The following is a 14374-nucleotide window of genomic DNA, read 5'->3' as shown; positions in this document are numbered from 1 at the left end:
AATGAATGGGTCCTGCGAGGCTCCGAAACATTGCAATCTGCTGTAATGATGTGTCACTGATTAAAACTTTATACCCACTCTGGAGATCCTTGGTGTGCTGGTGACATTTTCTGCTTTGACTTGACACGGTTCCAGTCGTTGGTAGCTACAGCACCCACCTAGATGTAAACCCATTTCTACAAAAGTGAGCGTTGGGATTACACCCTTGTCCGAACACACCCCGGCTCATTACTGGTCCTAGTAACTGGGATGCAATACACTATATCACCAAAAGTATTGGGACACCTGACTTTACACGTATGTGAACTTTAGTGGCCTCCCAGTCTTTGTCCGTAGGGTTCAATATTGAGTTAGCCCGCCTTTGCAGCTATAACAGCTTTAACTCTTCTCAAACCACAAGGTTTAGGATTGTGTCTGCAGGAATGTTTGACCATTCTTCCAGAAGCGCATTTGTGAGGTCAGGCACTGATGTGGACGAGAAGGCCTGGCTTGGTGTTCTATTGGGTTGAGGCCAGGCCAGTCAAGTTCCTCCACCCCAAACTTGCTCATCCATGTCTTTATGGACCTTGCTTTGTTCACTGGTCCAAATCATTTGGTGGAAGGGAGATTATGGTGGGGGGCTGTTTTTCAGGGGTTGGGCTTGGCCCCTTAGTTCCAGTGAAGGGAACTCTTAAGGCATCAGGATACCAAGACATTTTGGACGATTTTATGCTCCCAACTTGGTGGGAACAGTTTGGGGATGACCCCTTCCTGTTCCAACATGTCTGCGCACCAGTGCACAAAGCAAGGTCCATAAGGACATGGATGAGCGAGTTTGAGGTGGAGGAACTTGACTGGCCTGGCCTCATCCCGATAGAACACCTTTGGGATGAATTAGAGCGGAGACTGCGAGCCAGGCCTTCTCATCCACATTCCTGACCTCACAAATGCACTTCTGGAAGACTGATCAATCATTCCCTTAGACACACTCCTAAACCTTGTGGACAGCCTTCCCAGAAGAGTTGAATCTGTTATATCTGCAAAGGGTGCACCAACTCAATGTTGAACCCTACAGACTAAGACTGGGATGCCATTAAAGTTCATGTGTGTGTAAAGGCAGGCGTACCAATACTTTTGGTTATACAGTGTAAGTGGACAAGTATGATTTCTGACCCATGTAAGCTATGTAGGTCATCTGACCCATGTGTGGATCGCTTCTCGGCCTTTTGGCTAAGATCAAGTGTAGTATCGACTTTAGCCCTTAGGGGTGTCTCTGCTTCACAGCTAGGACGTTGAGAACCATTTGCATCTATCCAAGCCAATTTTTCCTTGTGGGGTACCCTCTGCTCGGCCTGGTAGGATCATTGATTCAATTCAGCTTCACCTACTTGCTGCTATTGGGTTAGAGGCTTAGCCCCCACAGGGAACGAGATTGCGGTCTTCCCTCCTCCCCCACTCCGCATTACTACCTCCGGGCAGTAGATGCTAGAGCCTTTGTAAAGGCTACGAAAAAGAGCGAAGACATCGAGGAACCAGAAGGAAGCCACCTAAGAACACCTGAAGCGACATCCAACTCCTCGACGATGGGGAAGAGCGATAAGAAGACCAGCAAGGAGAAGAAGAACCCCGTTCCAGCCACTTCCTCCGAGCCCGGGAATGCCGCTACCTCTACCCCCACCTCTACCCCGGCCGGCACCAGCCGACCAGGACCAGCCAAGCCAGACCAGCCTGCAGACAGGCTCCCAGCACTGGAGCCTTGGATGAAGCAGATGGTCGTGCTGCAGCTGAAGAAGGTGGACGGAAGAGTCCCTGACATGACCCCGGAGATCTTTGGAAAGAAGATGATTCTGGAACAGGGGTTCAGCAAAGCGGAGACGCTTTCTGTGCAGGCCTTCACAAGAGGTATATTCTTTATAACCTTTGTGTCATTTCAGGTCTGCAGAAGATACTGGGAGATGGTGAAGACCAGTGGCCCTGAATCAGTGGCGGCTGGTGAAGTTTTAGGATGGGGGGGCGCCAGACCCTGCCCTTCCTTTTTGACCCCTCCCACTTGGTGAAAATGGGCGTGGTTTCAGCGAAATAGTGGGCGTGGCTCTAAGGTGGTATGGTTAGCGTCTGAGATGAACGAGGGATGGAGGGAGAGGGAGAGAGGGACAGCAGGCCTAGATTCTACACAACAATAGAAATGTGTATTCTACAAAGTTTAACAATCAGCAGATAAAGATACTCCAAACACCTGGTGTTAGCGCTTCAATCCCGGCACCATGGTTGTTAAAAATGCAGCCTCTGTCCCCCCAAATGCAGCCTCTGTCTCCCCCCCAAATGCAGCCTCTGTCTCCCCCCCCCAAATGCAGCCTCTGTCCCCCCCCCAAATGCAGCCTCTGCCCCCCCCCAAATGCAGCCTCTGTCCCCCCCCCCAAATGCAGCCTCTGCCCCCCCCCCAATGCAGCATGCCTGTGTCCCATTACATGCAGCATGCCTGTGTCCCATTAAATGCAGCCTCTGTTCCCATTAAATGCAGCCTCTGTTCCCATTAAATGCAGCCTCTGTGTCCCATTAAATGCAGCCTCTGTTCCCCCAAATGCAGCCTCTGTCCCCCCCAAATGCAGCATGCCTGTGTCCCATTAAATGCAGCCTCTGTTCCCCCAAATGCAGCATGCCTGTGTTCCTTATCCCCCCCAAATGCAGCCTCTGCCCCTCCCCCCCAAATGCAGCATGCCTGTGTCCTATTAAATGCAGCCTCTGTTCCCCCAAATGCAGCCTCTGTCCCCCCCAAATGCAGCCTCTGTCCCCCCCCCAAATGCAGCCTCTGCCCCCCCAAATGCAGCCTCTGTTCCCCCCCCAAATGCAGCCTCTGTCCCCCCCCAAAATGCAGCCTCTGTTCCCCCCCCCCCCCAAATGCAGCCTCTGTCCCCCCTCCCAAAATGCAGCCTCTGTCCCCTCCCAAAATGCAGCCTCTGTCCCCCCCCAAAATGCAGCCTCTGCCCCCCCCCAAATACAGCCTCTCCCTCCCCCAAATACAGCCTCTGCCCCCTTACATCAGAGTTGCCATCAGTGTCCCCCCACAGCATGTGTCCCCATCAGAGCCCCCCACAGCGGGTGTCGCCCACAGCAGGTGTCCCCATCAGAGTCCCCCCACAGCAGGTGTCCCCAACAAAGTCCCCCCACAGCAGGTGTCCCCATCAGAGTCCCCCATCAGAGCCCCCCACCAGAGCCCCCCACAGCAGGTGTCCCCTATCAAAGTCCCCCACAGCAGGTGTCCCCTATCAGAGCCCCCCACAGCAGGTGTCCCCCATCAGAGCCCCCCACAGCAGGTGTCCCCCATCAGTGTCCCCCCACAGCAGGTGTCCCCCATCAGAGTCCCCCCACAGCAGGTGTCCCCCATCAGAGTCCCCCCACAGCAGGTGTCCCCATCAGAGCCCCCAACAACAGGTGTCCCCTTTAGAGCCCCCCACAGCAGGTGTCCCCCACAGCAGGGTGTCTCCATCAGAGTCCCCCCACAGCAGGTGTCCCCCATCAGAGTCCCCCATCAGAGCCCCCCACAGCAGGTGTCCCCTATCAAAGCCCCCCACAGCAGGTGTCCCCCATCAGAGTCCCCCCACAGCAGGTGTCCCCCATCAGAGTCCCCCCACAGCAGGTGTTCCCCATCAGAGCCCCCCACAGCAGGTGTCCCCATCAGAGTCCCCCCACAGCAGGTGTCCCCATCAGAGCCCCCAACAACAGGTGTCCCCTTAAGAGCCCCCCACAGCAGGTGTCCCCCACAGCAGGGTGTCTCCATCAGAGTCCCCCCACAGCAGGTGTCCCCATCAGAGTCCCCCACAGCAGGTGTCCCCCACAGCAGGTGTCTCAGAGTCCCCCCACAGCAGGTGTCCCCATCAGAGTCCCCCCAAAACAGGAGTCCCCCATCAGAGCCCCCTACACCAGGTGTCCCCCATCAGAGCCCCCCAACAGCAGGTGTCCCCCATCAGAGCCCCCCAACAGCAGGTGTCCCCATCAGAGCCCCCCAACAGCAGGTGTCCCCATCAGGGTCCCCCAACAGCAGGTGTACCCATCAGGGTCCCCCCACAGCAGGTGTCCCCATCAGAGCCCCCCCCACAGCAGGTGTCCCCTTTAGAGCCCCTCACAGCAGGTGTCCCCCACAGCAGGCTGTCTCCATCAGAGTCCCCCCACAGCAGGTGTCCCCCATCAGAGTTCCCCATCAGAGCCCCCCACAGCAGGTGTCCCCTATCAAAGCCCCCACAGCAGGTGTCCCCCATCAGAGTCCCCCACAGCAGGTGTCCCCCATCAGAGCCCCCTACAGCAGGTGTCCCCCATCAGAGCCCCCTACAGCAGGTGTCCCCCATCAGAGCCCCCCACAGCAGGTGTCCCCCACAGCAGGTGTCTCAATCAGAGTCCCCCCACAGCAGGTGTCCCCATCAGAGTCCCCCCAAAACAGGAGTCGCCCATCAGAGTCCCCCACAGCAGGTGTCCCCCAACAGAGCCCCCCCACAGCAGGTGTCCCCATCAGAGCCCCCCACAGCAGGTGTCCCCATCAGAGCCCCCCACAGCAGGTGTCCCCATCAGAGCCCCCCACAGCAGTTGTCCCCATCAGAGCTCCCCCACAGCAGGTGTCCCCCATCAGAGCCCCCCAACAGCAGGTGTCCCCATCAGAGCCCCCCAACAGCAGGTGTCCCCATCAGAGTCCCCCCACAGCAGGTGTCCCCATCAGAACCCCCCACAGCAGGTGTCCCCCATCAGAGCCCCCCACAGCAGTTGTCCCCATCAGAGTCCCCCCACAGAAGGTGTCCCCCAACAGAGCCCCCCAACAGCAGGTGTCCCCATCAGAGCCCCCCAACAGCAGGTGTCCCCATCAGAGTCCCCCCACAGCAGGTGTCCCCCATCAGAGCCCCCCACAGCAGGTGTCCCCCATCAGAGCCCCCCACAGCAGGTGTCCCCCCCATTCTCCACACAGCGGTACTTACCTTGGGTGAGTCTCCTGCGGTGTCCTCCTCACACTGGCACCAGCATTCTTCCTGTTTCCTCTCTCGGGCGCAATGAGAGAGAGAACCAGGAAGTGACATCTGACTCAGGGCAGATGTCACTCAAATCTGAAGTGCCAAGTAGCTTCCGCCCGGCGCCTGTAGTATGTATTGCTATGGCCGAGCGGAAGCTACTCGGCGCATCAGAAAACGCCACAAGGTGGGCTAAACGCCCGCAAATGCAGCGCCACGTCTGCAATCTCGTGATTGCATAGACGTGGCGCTTCCTATAAGTGCACTGTGTCCGGCGTCCGAACACAGTGCACTTAAGGACCTTTTTTTTTCCTTTTTTTTTTTTTTAAAGGGCCAGTATTCAAAAAATTTTTTTTTTTTTTTGACTTTTTTTTTTTTTTTGACTTTTTTTTTGCTGCCTGGAGGGGGGGGCGGCGCCCAGGCGCCCCCTATGGACGGGCCACCACTGCCCTGAATCCCCTTTCCGGAAGTTCACTGCAAACTGCCCCATAACACGGGCCGAAAAGCGGGTGACAGTGGCCATGAGGAACCCCCATACCAGCGGAAAGGACATCCTAAAAGCCACCTACCTCCAGAGGTTCTGCACCGTGGTGAAGGACCTGATCCAAATCTTCGATGCCAACGGCTTCTGGATAGGTAAGTGGTCTGTGCTCTGCAAACTGGGGAAAGACCCTTCGGGGGACATCCAGCACCTGCAGCCTTTCTTCTCCCTGGGATCATCCGCAGGAATCCTTTCCTACCCCGGCATACCCTACAACTGTAACAAGTGTGGGCAGCCGGGACACATAGGTAAGGATTGTACAGAGCTTGCTTGCAAGTTCTGTAGGGTAACAGGCCACGAGACCAAGGACTGTCCGAGGTCCAAAGCCTGCAACCTTTGCGGATTGGCAGAGCATGTCTTCAGACACTGCCTCCAGAGGACCCGGACCTATGCTGGAGCCGTGAGCCAGGGTAAGCCATTCAGGAGGAAGCTGCTAGAAAAACCAAAGAAACCAAAGGAACCTCGAAAGGCCACAGGTAAGTCCACTCCCGCCCCCCCTGCCCCACCTTGTGCCCCTGCCCCACCCCCTGCCTCCAGCACACCCCCACCCACCCCCTCTGTGCCGGAGGAACCCCTCCCCCCTCCTCCCCCGAACCTGTCCTCCCTGGCCCAAAAGGAAGCCGGAAACGGAAGCCAGAGAGCCCAACAGCTGAGGAACCTGCCACCTCCACCAAACGGCCCAATGGGGTCCAACGCAACAACGATGGACCAGAGCAAGTAGTGGAGGACCTAGAGTCTGCAGGAGAGGAGGAGGAGATCGTGGTCGACCCCAAGCACGACCTCCCCCCCAACGTCCACATCAGCCAGCAGATGATGGAGTCTGTCCTTGAGGAGCTGGGCCTGGCCCAGAACACAGGACAGGCAGAAGACGCAACGGAAGAGCCACCCCCCCCCCCCCTCCGGGGAGGTAAGTTCAGACCCTTGTTAACTAGACCCTCATACCCTTTTTCATTATGGCTGAGATCTCAATCTTTTCCATTAATGTGAGGAGTACCAAGGATACATCTAGAAGGCAAGCGGTCCTGACCTTTCTTTCAAGTCAGCAGAGTGATGTCCACATGCTTCAGGAGTGCGCCCTTCCTCCCTTGAGGAGGTACACTCATCTGTCCTCCCAGTGGACCCTTGGTCCCTCCTACTGGTCCGGGGGTGGCGATTGCAAGTCTGCAGGAGTAGCCATTCTGGTCAGGGGTGGGTGCTTCACAGTTGACTCTATCCATGAGCTAGTCTGTGGCCGTCTTTTGGTCATAGACGGCTCGTGGGTGGAAGAGCCAGTTAGGCTCATCAACGTGTACGCCCCCCCAGACAGGAATGTGCGGCTGGAACTTTTTCAGACCCTGCGGACCCAACTCGTCACCACCAGAACAGTAGTGATCGGCGGTGATTTTAACTGTCCGATCGAGGAGGATGGGCGCAGCTCCAGCATATACGCAAAACTTGATGCTACTTCTAGGCTGCTCAAGGAGATGATTTCGGAGGCCTCCTTGCAGGACACCGTGGGATCCATAGGGAAAGGGACCGTGAACTATTCGTGGTGCCGACCCGATGGATCTGTGCGTTCCAGGATTGACTTCATGCTCACTTCAAGAACAGTCAAGCATCGTGAGTTCTCCATGGTCCCCTGCTTTTTCTCTGACCACAGGGCTATTCACTTTCGGGGTGACCTGGGTGAGTTCTTCGCCCGCGGACCGGGTTCCTGGAAGCTGAATAGCACCCTGCTGGAAAACGAAGAATTGATGGGGGAACTCCGGGAGGCCTATGCCACCTGGACGGAGAAAAAGAGATTCTTCGGAAGGGTAAGTGATTGGTGGGAGTTTGTGAAGGTTAAGCTGCGTAGCTTCTTTCAGGCAAGGGGACGCCAGCATGTGTGTGCTAGGAGGAGGGAACTCAGGAGACTGCAGCGTCAGTTGCAGTCCCTGCAGGACCTTCATCACTGCGGCTGGGACGTTAGGCAGGACCTGGAGGACACCAAGAAGAGCCTGAAAGGACACTTCGAGGAAGAATCCAGGCACATTGTCTTCCGTGCCAAGGTGGAGAATCTTGAGAAAGGTGAGAAGTGTAATTCTTTCTTTTTCAGGAAACTTCACTCAGGACACACACCCTTGTCAGAGCTGCGTGACGAGACCGGAACACTCCAGAAGGGGAAGAAGGCTGTGATGCAAGTGGTCAGCGACTACTACACCAACCTCTACTCCCCGAAAGAAACGGACACACAGGCGGCCGACAGGTTCCTGTCAGGTATCTCTAACCAAATTGATCCTGCAGGTTCATCAACCGTCAATGCCCCCTTGGTGTTGGAGGAGCTGCACTCTGCCGCTAAATCCTTTAGGCGAGGCAGGACCCCGGGCTGCGATGGTCTCCCAGTTGAGCTCTATGTAGCACTGTGGGATCTCGTGGGCCTGGACCTGCTTGAGCTGTACGAGGAGATGGTGGTGGAGGGCAGAATGCCTCCGACACTGAGGGAGGGGATGATCACGATTTTGTATAAGCGGAAGGGGGAGAGATCGGATCTTAAAAATTGGCGTCTGATCTCTCTTCTGAATGTGGACTACAAAATCCTCGCCAAGGTTCTGGCCAACAGGCTGAAGTCTGTCATCGGACAGATCATCCACCCGGATCAGACTTGCGGCATTCCTGGTCGCAGGATTGCAGACATGGTCCAGTACATTCATGGCCGCCGTGTTCACGCGGCCCTGGTCAGTCTTGACCAGGAGAAGGCCTTTGACCGTGTCTCCCACGAGTTTATGTGCAAAGCCCTGCGCAGGTTTGGTCTTGGGGAAATGTTTTGTTCGTATGTAAATGTAATGTACACTGACATTTCTAGTTTGGTGCTGGTAAATGGCTGGAAAACTGACCCCTTTCCAATTTTGTCTGGGGTCAGACAAGGCTGCCCTCTCTCACCTCTGCTTTTTGTTTGTTGTATAGAGCTCTTCGCCCGAAGCATCAGACGGAACCCAGAGATCAGAGGGATCACCGCACCAGGACCGGACAGACGGGAGGTCAAGTGCTCGCTCTACATGGACGACGTGACGGTGTTCTGTGCTGATCGGCGCTCCATCGACACACTCGCCCAGACCTGTGAGGACTTCGGCCAAGCTTCAGGGGCAAAGGTCAACTGCGGGAAGTCAGAAGTCATGCTCTTCGGAAAGTGGTTCCTGCCTTCTTCTGCACCCATTCCTTTCACCAAGCATCAAGACGGACTTCATCAAAATTCTTGGGGTTTGGTTTGGAGCTGAGGGCGCAGCCCTGAAGTCCCGGGAGGAAAGACTGTCAAAGATGCGACAGAAGTTTGCACTTTGGAGCCTCAGAGAACTCACCATCGAAGGTAAAACACTGGTACTCCGCAGCGAGATCCTCCCTGTGTTACCCCCCCCGGGTTAACACCTGTAAGGCCATCACCAGGGCAGTGTTTCACTTCATCTGGAGCTCCAAAATGGACAGAGTGAAGCAGACGGTTATGTTCAAGGAACCCCTCAAAGGCGGTAAGGGCGTGCCTGACATCGCTACAATACTGAGGGTGTGCTTTGCTTGTAACTGCATCCGCAGGACATTGGTTGACAGAACTGTGGACTCTGGTGGTAACTCCATGTCCCGTTTTTTCCTCCTGCCTCTTTGGAGGACCCTTGGATGGGACAAATGGGACAGCTCCATCCCCTACAACTGGGACACCCCTTGGTACTACTTGGACACCTTCAAGTTTATTAAGGAGCTGGGGCTACATGGAGTGAAGCCCGACTTGTGGAAGCCAAAAACTATCCACAAGTTGATTAGAGCATCGGACATTGTTGAGACTGTTCCAGGCCTCCCTTCAGCCACTTGTAAAATTGTCTGGAGGAATGTTTCTTCAAAGAGACTCACCAACAGGCACAAAGATCTGGCATGGATGGCAATCCAAGGGGGGTTGCCACTCAGGACATTCATGCATGCCAGAAACCTGTGCAGATACAGGCACTGCCCCTTTTGCATCATCCAGGAGGAAACTGCTCTGCATGTTTTCTGGGAGTGCCCCTTTGCACAGGACCTGTTGAGGGCCTTGGAACCTGAACTCAAAGACTTTGTACCACAGACTGCTATCACACACTTTGGTGTGTTGAACGGACTCTGCTGTGGAACTCATTCACAGGAGGACATTGACGGTGCCTCGCGGGTGCTGTGCAGTGTTGCCAACCGTCAGTATTTTTACTGGCAGCCAGTAAAAAACAGGCAATTTTCTCCTGCCAGTAAATGCCAGTAAAAAGAAAAGGTTGCCAGTAAAAAATATGGCTGTGACGCTCGGCCCAGAGCCAGCCGAGACCATACAAGTGCCTGCTACAGTGTGTTTGGGCGGCTCTGGTGCAGGCAGTGCCTGAGCATGTCCTGTGATGTCATGGTGCAAGGGAGCCAAGCAGAGCGTCCAGAGCCTTGTGTGTGGGTCTGCGGGATGGGAGCAAGGCAGGCCAGGAGCGTGACCATCAGTGCTGTTTGGACACTGCTGTCGGTATCATTGTGAGAGTCAATTTCATGTGTGTGCCGCCCATTCTAATTTCTTGTCCTCCTGAGTCCTGTCCCTGAGCTACTTACTTACTATATAAAAAATAAAATAAGAGATATGTTTTTTGCCTTAACCACTTAAGGACGGGGCCTTTTTTTTAGATGTGTTGTTTACAAGTTAAAAACAGTTTTTTTTGCTAGAAAATTACTTAGAACCCCCAAACATTATACATTTTTTCCCTAACATCCTAGAGAATAAAATGGAGGTCGTTGCAATACTTTCTGTCACACCGTATTTGCGCAGCGGTCTTACAAGCACACTTTTTTTTGGAAAAAATATACTTTTTGAATTGAAAAATAAGACAACAGTAAAGTTAGCCCATTTTTTTTATATTGTGAAAGATAATGTTACACTTCTTTATTACTCTGCACTCTAATGTGTTATTAGGCATCATACCGCAGGATGAATGTAATTTATTTGTATGCTTGGCAATGTATTGTTATGTAGTGTATTTATGCGCTGCGTCGCAGTACAGATTGGAATGTACCCTGTTTAAGTACTTGTTTTTTGTATATTTTCTTGAAAATAAAGTATACATTTTCAATAAAAAAAAAAAATGTGTGGTACGCAGATCAGGAAAGTTAGAGGTCCTTAAGCTGGCCATACACCTATAGATTATCTGCAGATTTTCTATGGTTAGATGGAAAAAGTGCAACAGATTTCTCCATGTTCGCTAAACTGTGTGGATGGAGGAATCTCCCACTTTTTCCATCTAAAGCTGGCCATACACCATACAATTTTCTTATTCAATTTTCTTTAGATTTACCTTCAACTATGTAGTGCAAGGGTCTGCCTGATTGCATACACATTGAAAGGGTTTAGGTTTCACCTCATATTATATGGTTTTGGTAAATCTAAAGGAAAGTTGAACAGGAAAATTGAATAGTGTATGGCCAGTCCTACCATAGAAAATCTGCAGATAATCTATAGGTGTATGGCCAGCTTAACTATCTTTTGCTGGGTCTCTGATTCCTGGTTTTCAGTGAGAAGGGGCCAGCATATATCAGGCAACTATCATAATCAGGATTTCAGCTGAGACGTCTGGAAAACATGTTTTGGTAGAGATGTCCTCCAGTCACCGCTCATTCCAGACTCCCACCACTAGAGGGCAGCTGCGCCCTTTCCTCAGGAAGCCCAGTTAGCTGTATGGGCGGAAGGCTGGCCATATCCGAGGCGCAGTGCAGGCTGGGAAAGTTAGGGAGCCTCCGGGGAGTCTATGAGAGTCTGACGCCATGTTGGTAGCTCTGTGTCTCTTATAAATAAAGATCGGCGGACGGGCGGGCGTTGTATTGGATGGTTGTCTGGACTCCTTGATCTCAGGGGGTGATTGACGTGTTGGTTGCTGAGTCCTGACTTCACCCGAGGAGCCATGAGAGAGTTCACGTGAGTGTCCGGACTACAAGGCCCAGCCGGGCGGGGAGGGGCGCTGGGGCTTGTAGTGTTCTACAGCGGGGGAGCTGTGCTCAGTCTATGGAGTGCCGGACTCCTATCACAGGAAGAGATTACATTATATCAGGGAGACAGAGCATAGAAGTGTATGGAAGAGAGACAGAGGATAGAAGTGTATGGAGCAGACAGTACATAGAAGTGTATGGAGAGGAGAGACAGAGGATAGAAGTGTATGGAGCAGACAGTACATAGAAGTGTATGGAGCAGACAGTACATAGAAGTGTATGGAGCAGACAGTACATAGAAGTGTATGGAGCAGACAGTACATAGAAGTGTATGGAGCAGACAGCACATAGAAGTGTATGGAAGAGACAGCGCATAGAAGTGTATGGAAGAGACAGCGCATAGAAGTGTATGGAAGAGACAGCGCATAGAAGTGTATGGAAGAGACAGCGCATAGAAGTGTATGGAGCAGACAGCGCATAGAAGTGTATGGAGCAGACAGCGCATAGAAGTGTATGGAGCAGACAGCGCATAGAAGTGTATGGAGCAGACAGCGCATAGAAGTGTATGGAGCAGACAGCGCATAGAAGTGTATGGAAGAGGAGCAGACAGTATGTACTATGTATCTGTTCGGTGGGTGGCAGTGCCAGCCAAACACAAGCAGGAACAATTCCTACTGCTGTATGTGTACATCCCTGGTTGCAGCCTTTGCAGCTTAAGGGGGAGCAAGTCGGGCGGTAGATTAATATGTCAGCCAATTTAAGCTCCGGATAAAGGGCCAATCACAGTGGCCCTTTACCATGTGATCAGCTGTGTCCAATCACAGCTGATCACCAGTAAACACACTTGCTGGTTATCAGCATTCCTCAGCTCACGTGCTGTCACAGCATGAGGAGAGCTGGTAACCGGCAATTGTGACGGGGACTGATAATTAACGCACTAATCATCATTGTTCTGATGATCAGTGCCGCCTCGTCAATGCAGCCTTATCAGCACACATCAGTGAAGGAGAACTCTTTTTCTAGGAGTCGTCCAGGACAGCACTAGAGAGGTAAGCTCCACCTTCGGAGGCAGTAAACACATCAGCAGATCTTTAAAGGGCGGCTCCCGTCCCTCTGCTTCAGTATTTAACCGAGAACTTCCCCGAAACTGCTTCTGAAACAACAAAAAAACACTCGTTCAAAGTTATAACAGCATATAGGGAGGGAATCCATGCTGTCCTGGTCGACTCCTAGAAACAGAGTTACCGGTAAGTCTAACTCTAGTTTTCTCTAGTCGTCTGTCCAGGACAGCACTACAGAGGATCAACGAGAACTTACCAGATTTAGGGGGAGACTACCGCTTGGAGGACTTTTCTCCCAAACGCTTAGTTTTGCGCTGAGATAAGGTCCAATCTATAGTGCTTCATGAAAGTTGAGTAGTTTGACCATGTTGCTGCTCTGTTGACAGATTTGTTCTGCTGTCGCACCAGCTCGCTCCGCCCAAGAAGTCGATAGTGCCCATGTGGAGTGAGCCATGGGGGGAAAAGGGGACATTACTTTTTCATTTCAATTTTGTAGGCTTCCACAATAGCATGTTTGATCCATCTTGCGATTGTGTTTTTTGAAGCTTGGGACCCCAATTTTTTTTCCTGCATGTAAAATAAATAGAGCATTGGATTTTCTAATGCTTTTTGACATTTGCAGATACAGTAAGACACAGGCTCTCACGTCCAGTTGGTGAAATTCTATTTCCTTTGGATTGGTGGGTGACCCACAGAATGACGGTAGAACAATTTCCTGTGTTCTATGGAATTTTGTCACTACTTTAGGTAAAAACCCTGGGTCTGTGTGTAGTGCCTGTCTTCAAAAACTGCAAAAAAGCTCTTTAATGGAGAGCGCCTGAAGCTCGCTAATGCGTCTAGCTGTGGATATGGCCACTAAGAAGACCGTTTTGAGCGTGACCCATTTTAAGGAAAGTTCTTCTTCCTGCGACCATTTTATCCAACCTTGTAGTACTGTTGACAGTTCCCATTTTGGCAAAATCTTAAACGGAACAGGTCTAATTCTAGCAAACCCCTTAAAGAACCGGCTAACTAGCGGGTCTAACGCCAGGGGTTGCTCTAAAAAAACAGATGAGGCCGAAACTTGCACCTTTAATGTACTAAGGGCCAGTCCTTTATCTGCGCCGTCTTGTAAAAACTCTAAGACTGCCGGAATACCTGCAGACACCTTGGTATCTAACCATGAACAAAAAACTTTCCAAAATTTAACATCACTTGGGTTACCTTCTTTCTACTAGAAAGAATTGTGTTTACCACCCTGTCCGAGAGCCCCTTAGACTACAGGAGGCTTTCTTCAGACACAAGCTGATAATTTTAAAGTCTGTATTTTTGGTAACAAAACCTGGGCCTTGGGGCAACAGATCCTTCCTCTCGGGCAGCATGAGGGGAGGCTCCTCTGACAGGCGTAATAGTGTAGAAAATCACGGCCTCTTTGGCCAATACGGAACTACTAATATCATCGTGGTCCATTCTTGAAAAAATTTCCTCAGGTCTAGAGGAATAAGTTTGAATTTGGGAAAGGTCCACCTCTGGGCTAAGGGGTCTATCCCTTTGGCCCCTGCTTCTTTCTAGCGAGAAGTATACTGTAACCTGGGCATTTGCTCTGTTGGCGAACAAGTCCACCTCTGGGAGACCCCATTTCTGTACTATTAGCTGGAAGATCTCGCTGTTTAGTGACCATTCTGACTCCCACACTTGGTGTCGGCTCAGAAAGTCCGCTAGGTTGTTGTCCACTCCTCTCAGATAAAATGCAGATACCGACTTCAGGTTTCTTTCGGCCCAATACAAGATGATACTTGTTAGTCTGATTAAGGATGAACATCTTCTTCCCCCTTGCTTGTTTAGATACGAGACTGCTACCACACTGTCCGAGAGGACCTGTACGTGGTGACCTTTCAGAT

General features: G+C 52.2%; 1 protein-coding gene and 1 pseudogene across 2 annotated transcripts in view; both read left to right on the top strand.

Moving 5' to 3' along the window:
- Positions 1 to 1189: 1189 nt before the first annotated feature.
- Positions 1190 to 1390, top strand: LOC141141980 (U2 spliceosomal RNA; annotated as a pseudogene).
- A 9807-nt stretch (positions 1391 to 11197) lies between these two features.
- PAPOLG (poly(A) polymerase gamma) overlaps positions 11198 to 14374 on the top strand; it is an 81534-nt gene continuing 78357 nt past the window's right edge. For both annotated transcript variants that reach the window (XM_073628105.1, XM_073628104.1), the window contains exon 1: positions 11198 to 11422. In XM_073628105.1, the coding sequence (XP_073484206.1) occupies positions 11409 to 11422 (14 nt within the window). In that variant the 5' untranslated portion in view covers positions 11198 to 11408. The remainder of the gene's footprint in view (positions 11423 to 14374) is intronic.

The sequence above is a fragment of the Aquarana catesbeiana genome, linkage group LG04, assembly GCF_042186555.1.
Source record: "Aquarana catesbeiana isolate 2022-GZ linkage group LG04, ASM4218655v1, whole genome shotgun sequence".
NCBI lineage: Eukaryota > Metazoa > Chordata > Amphibia > Anura > Ranidae > Aquarana > Aquarana catesbeiana.
This window is presented reverse-complemented; position numbering and strand designations above follow the sequence as displayed.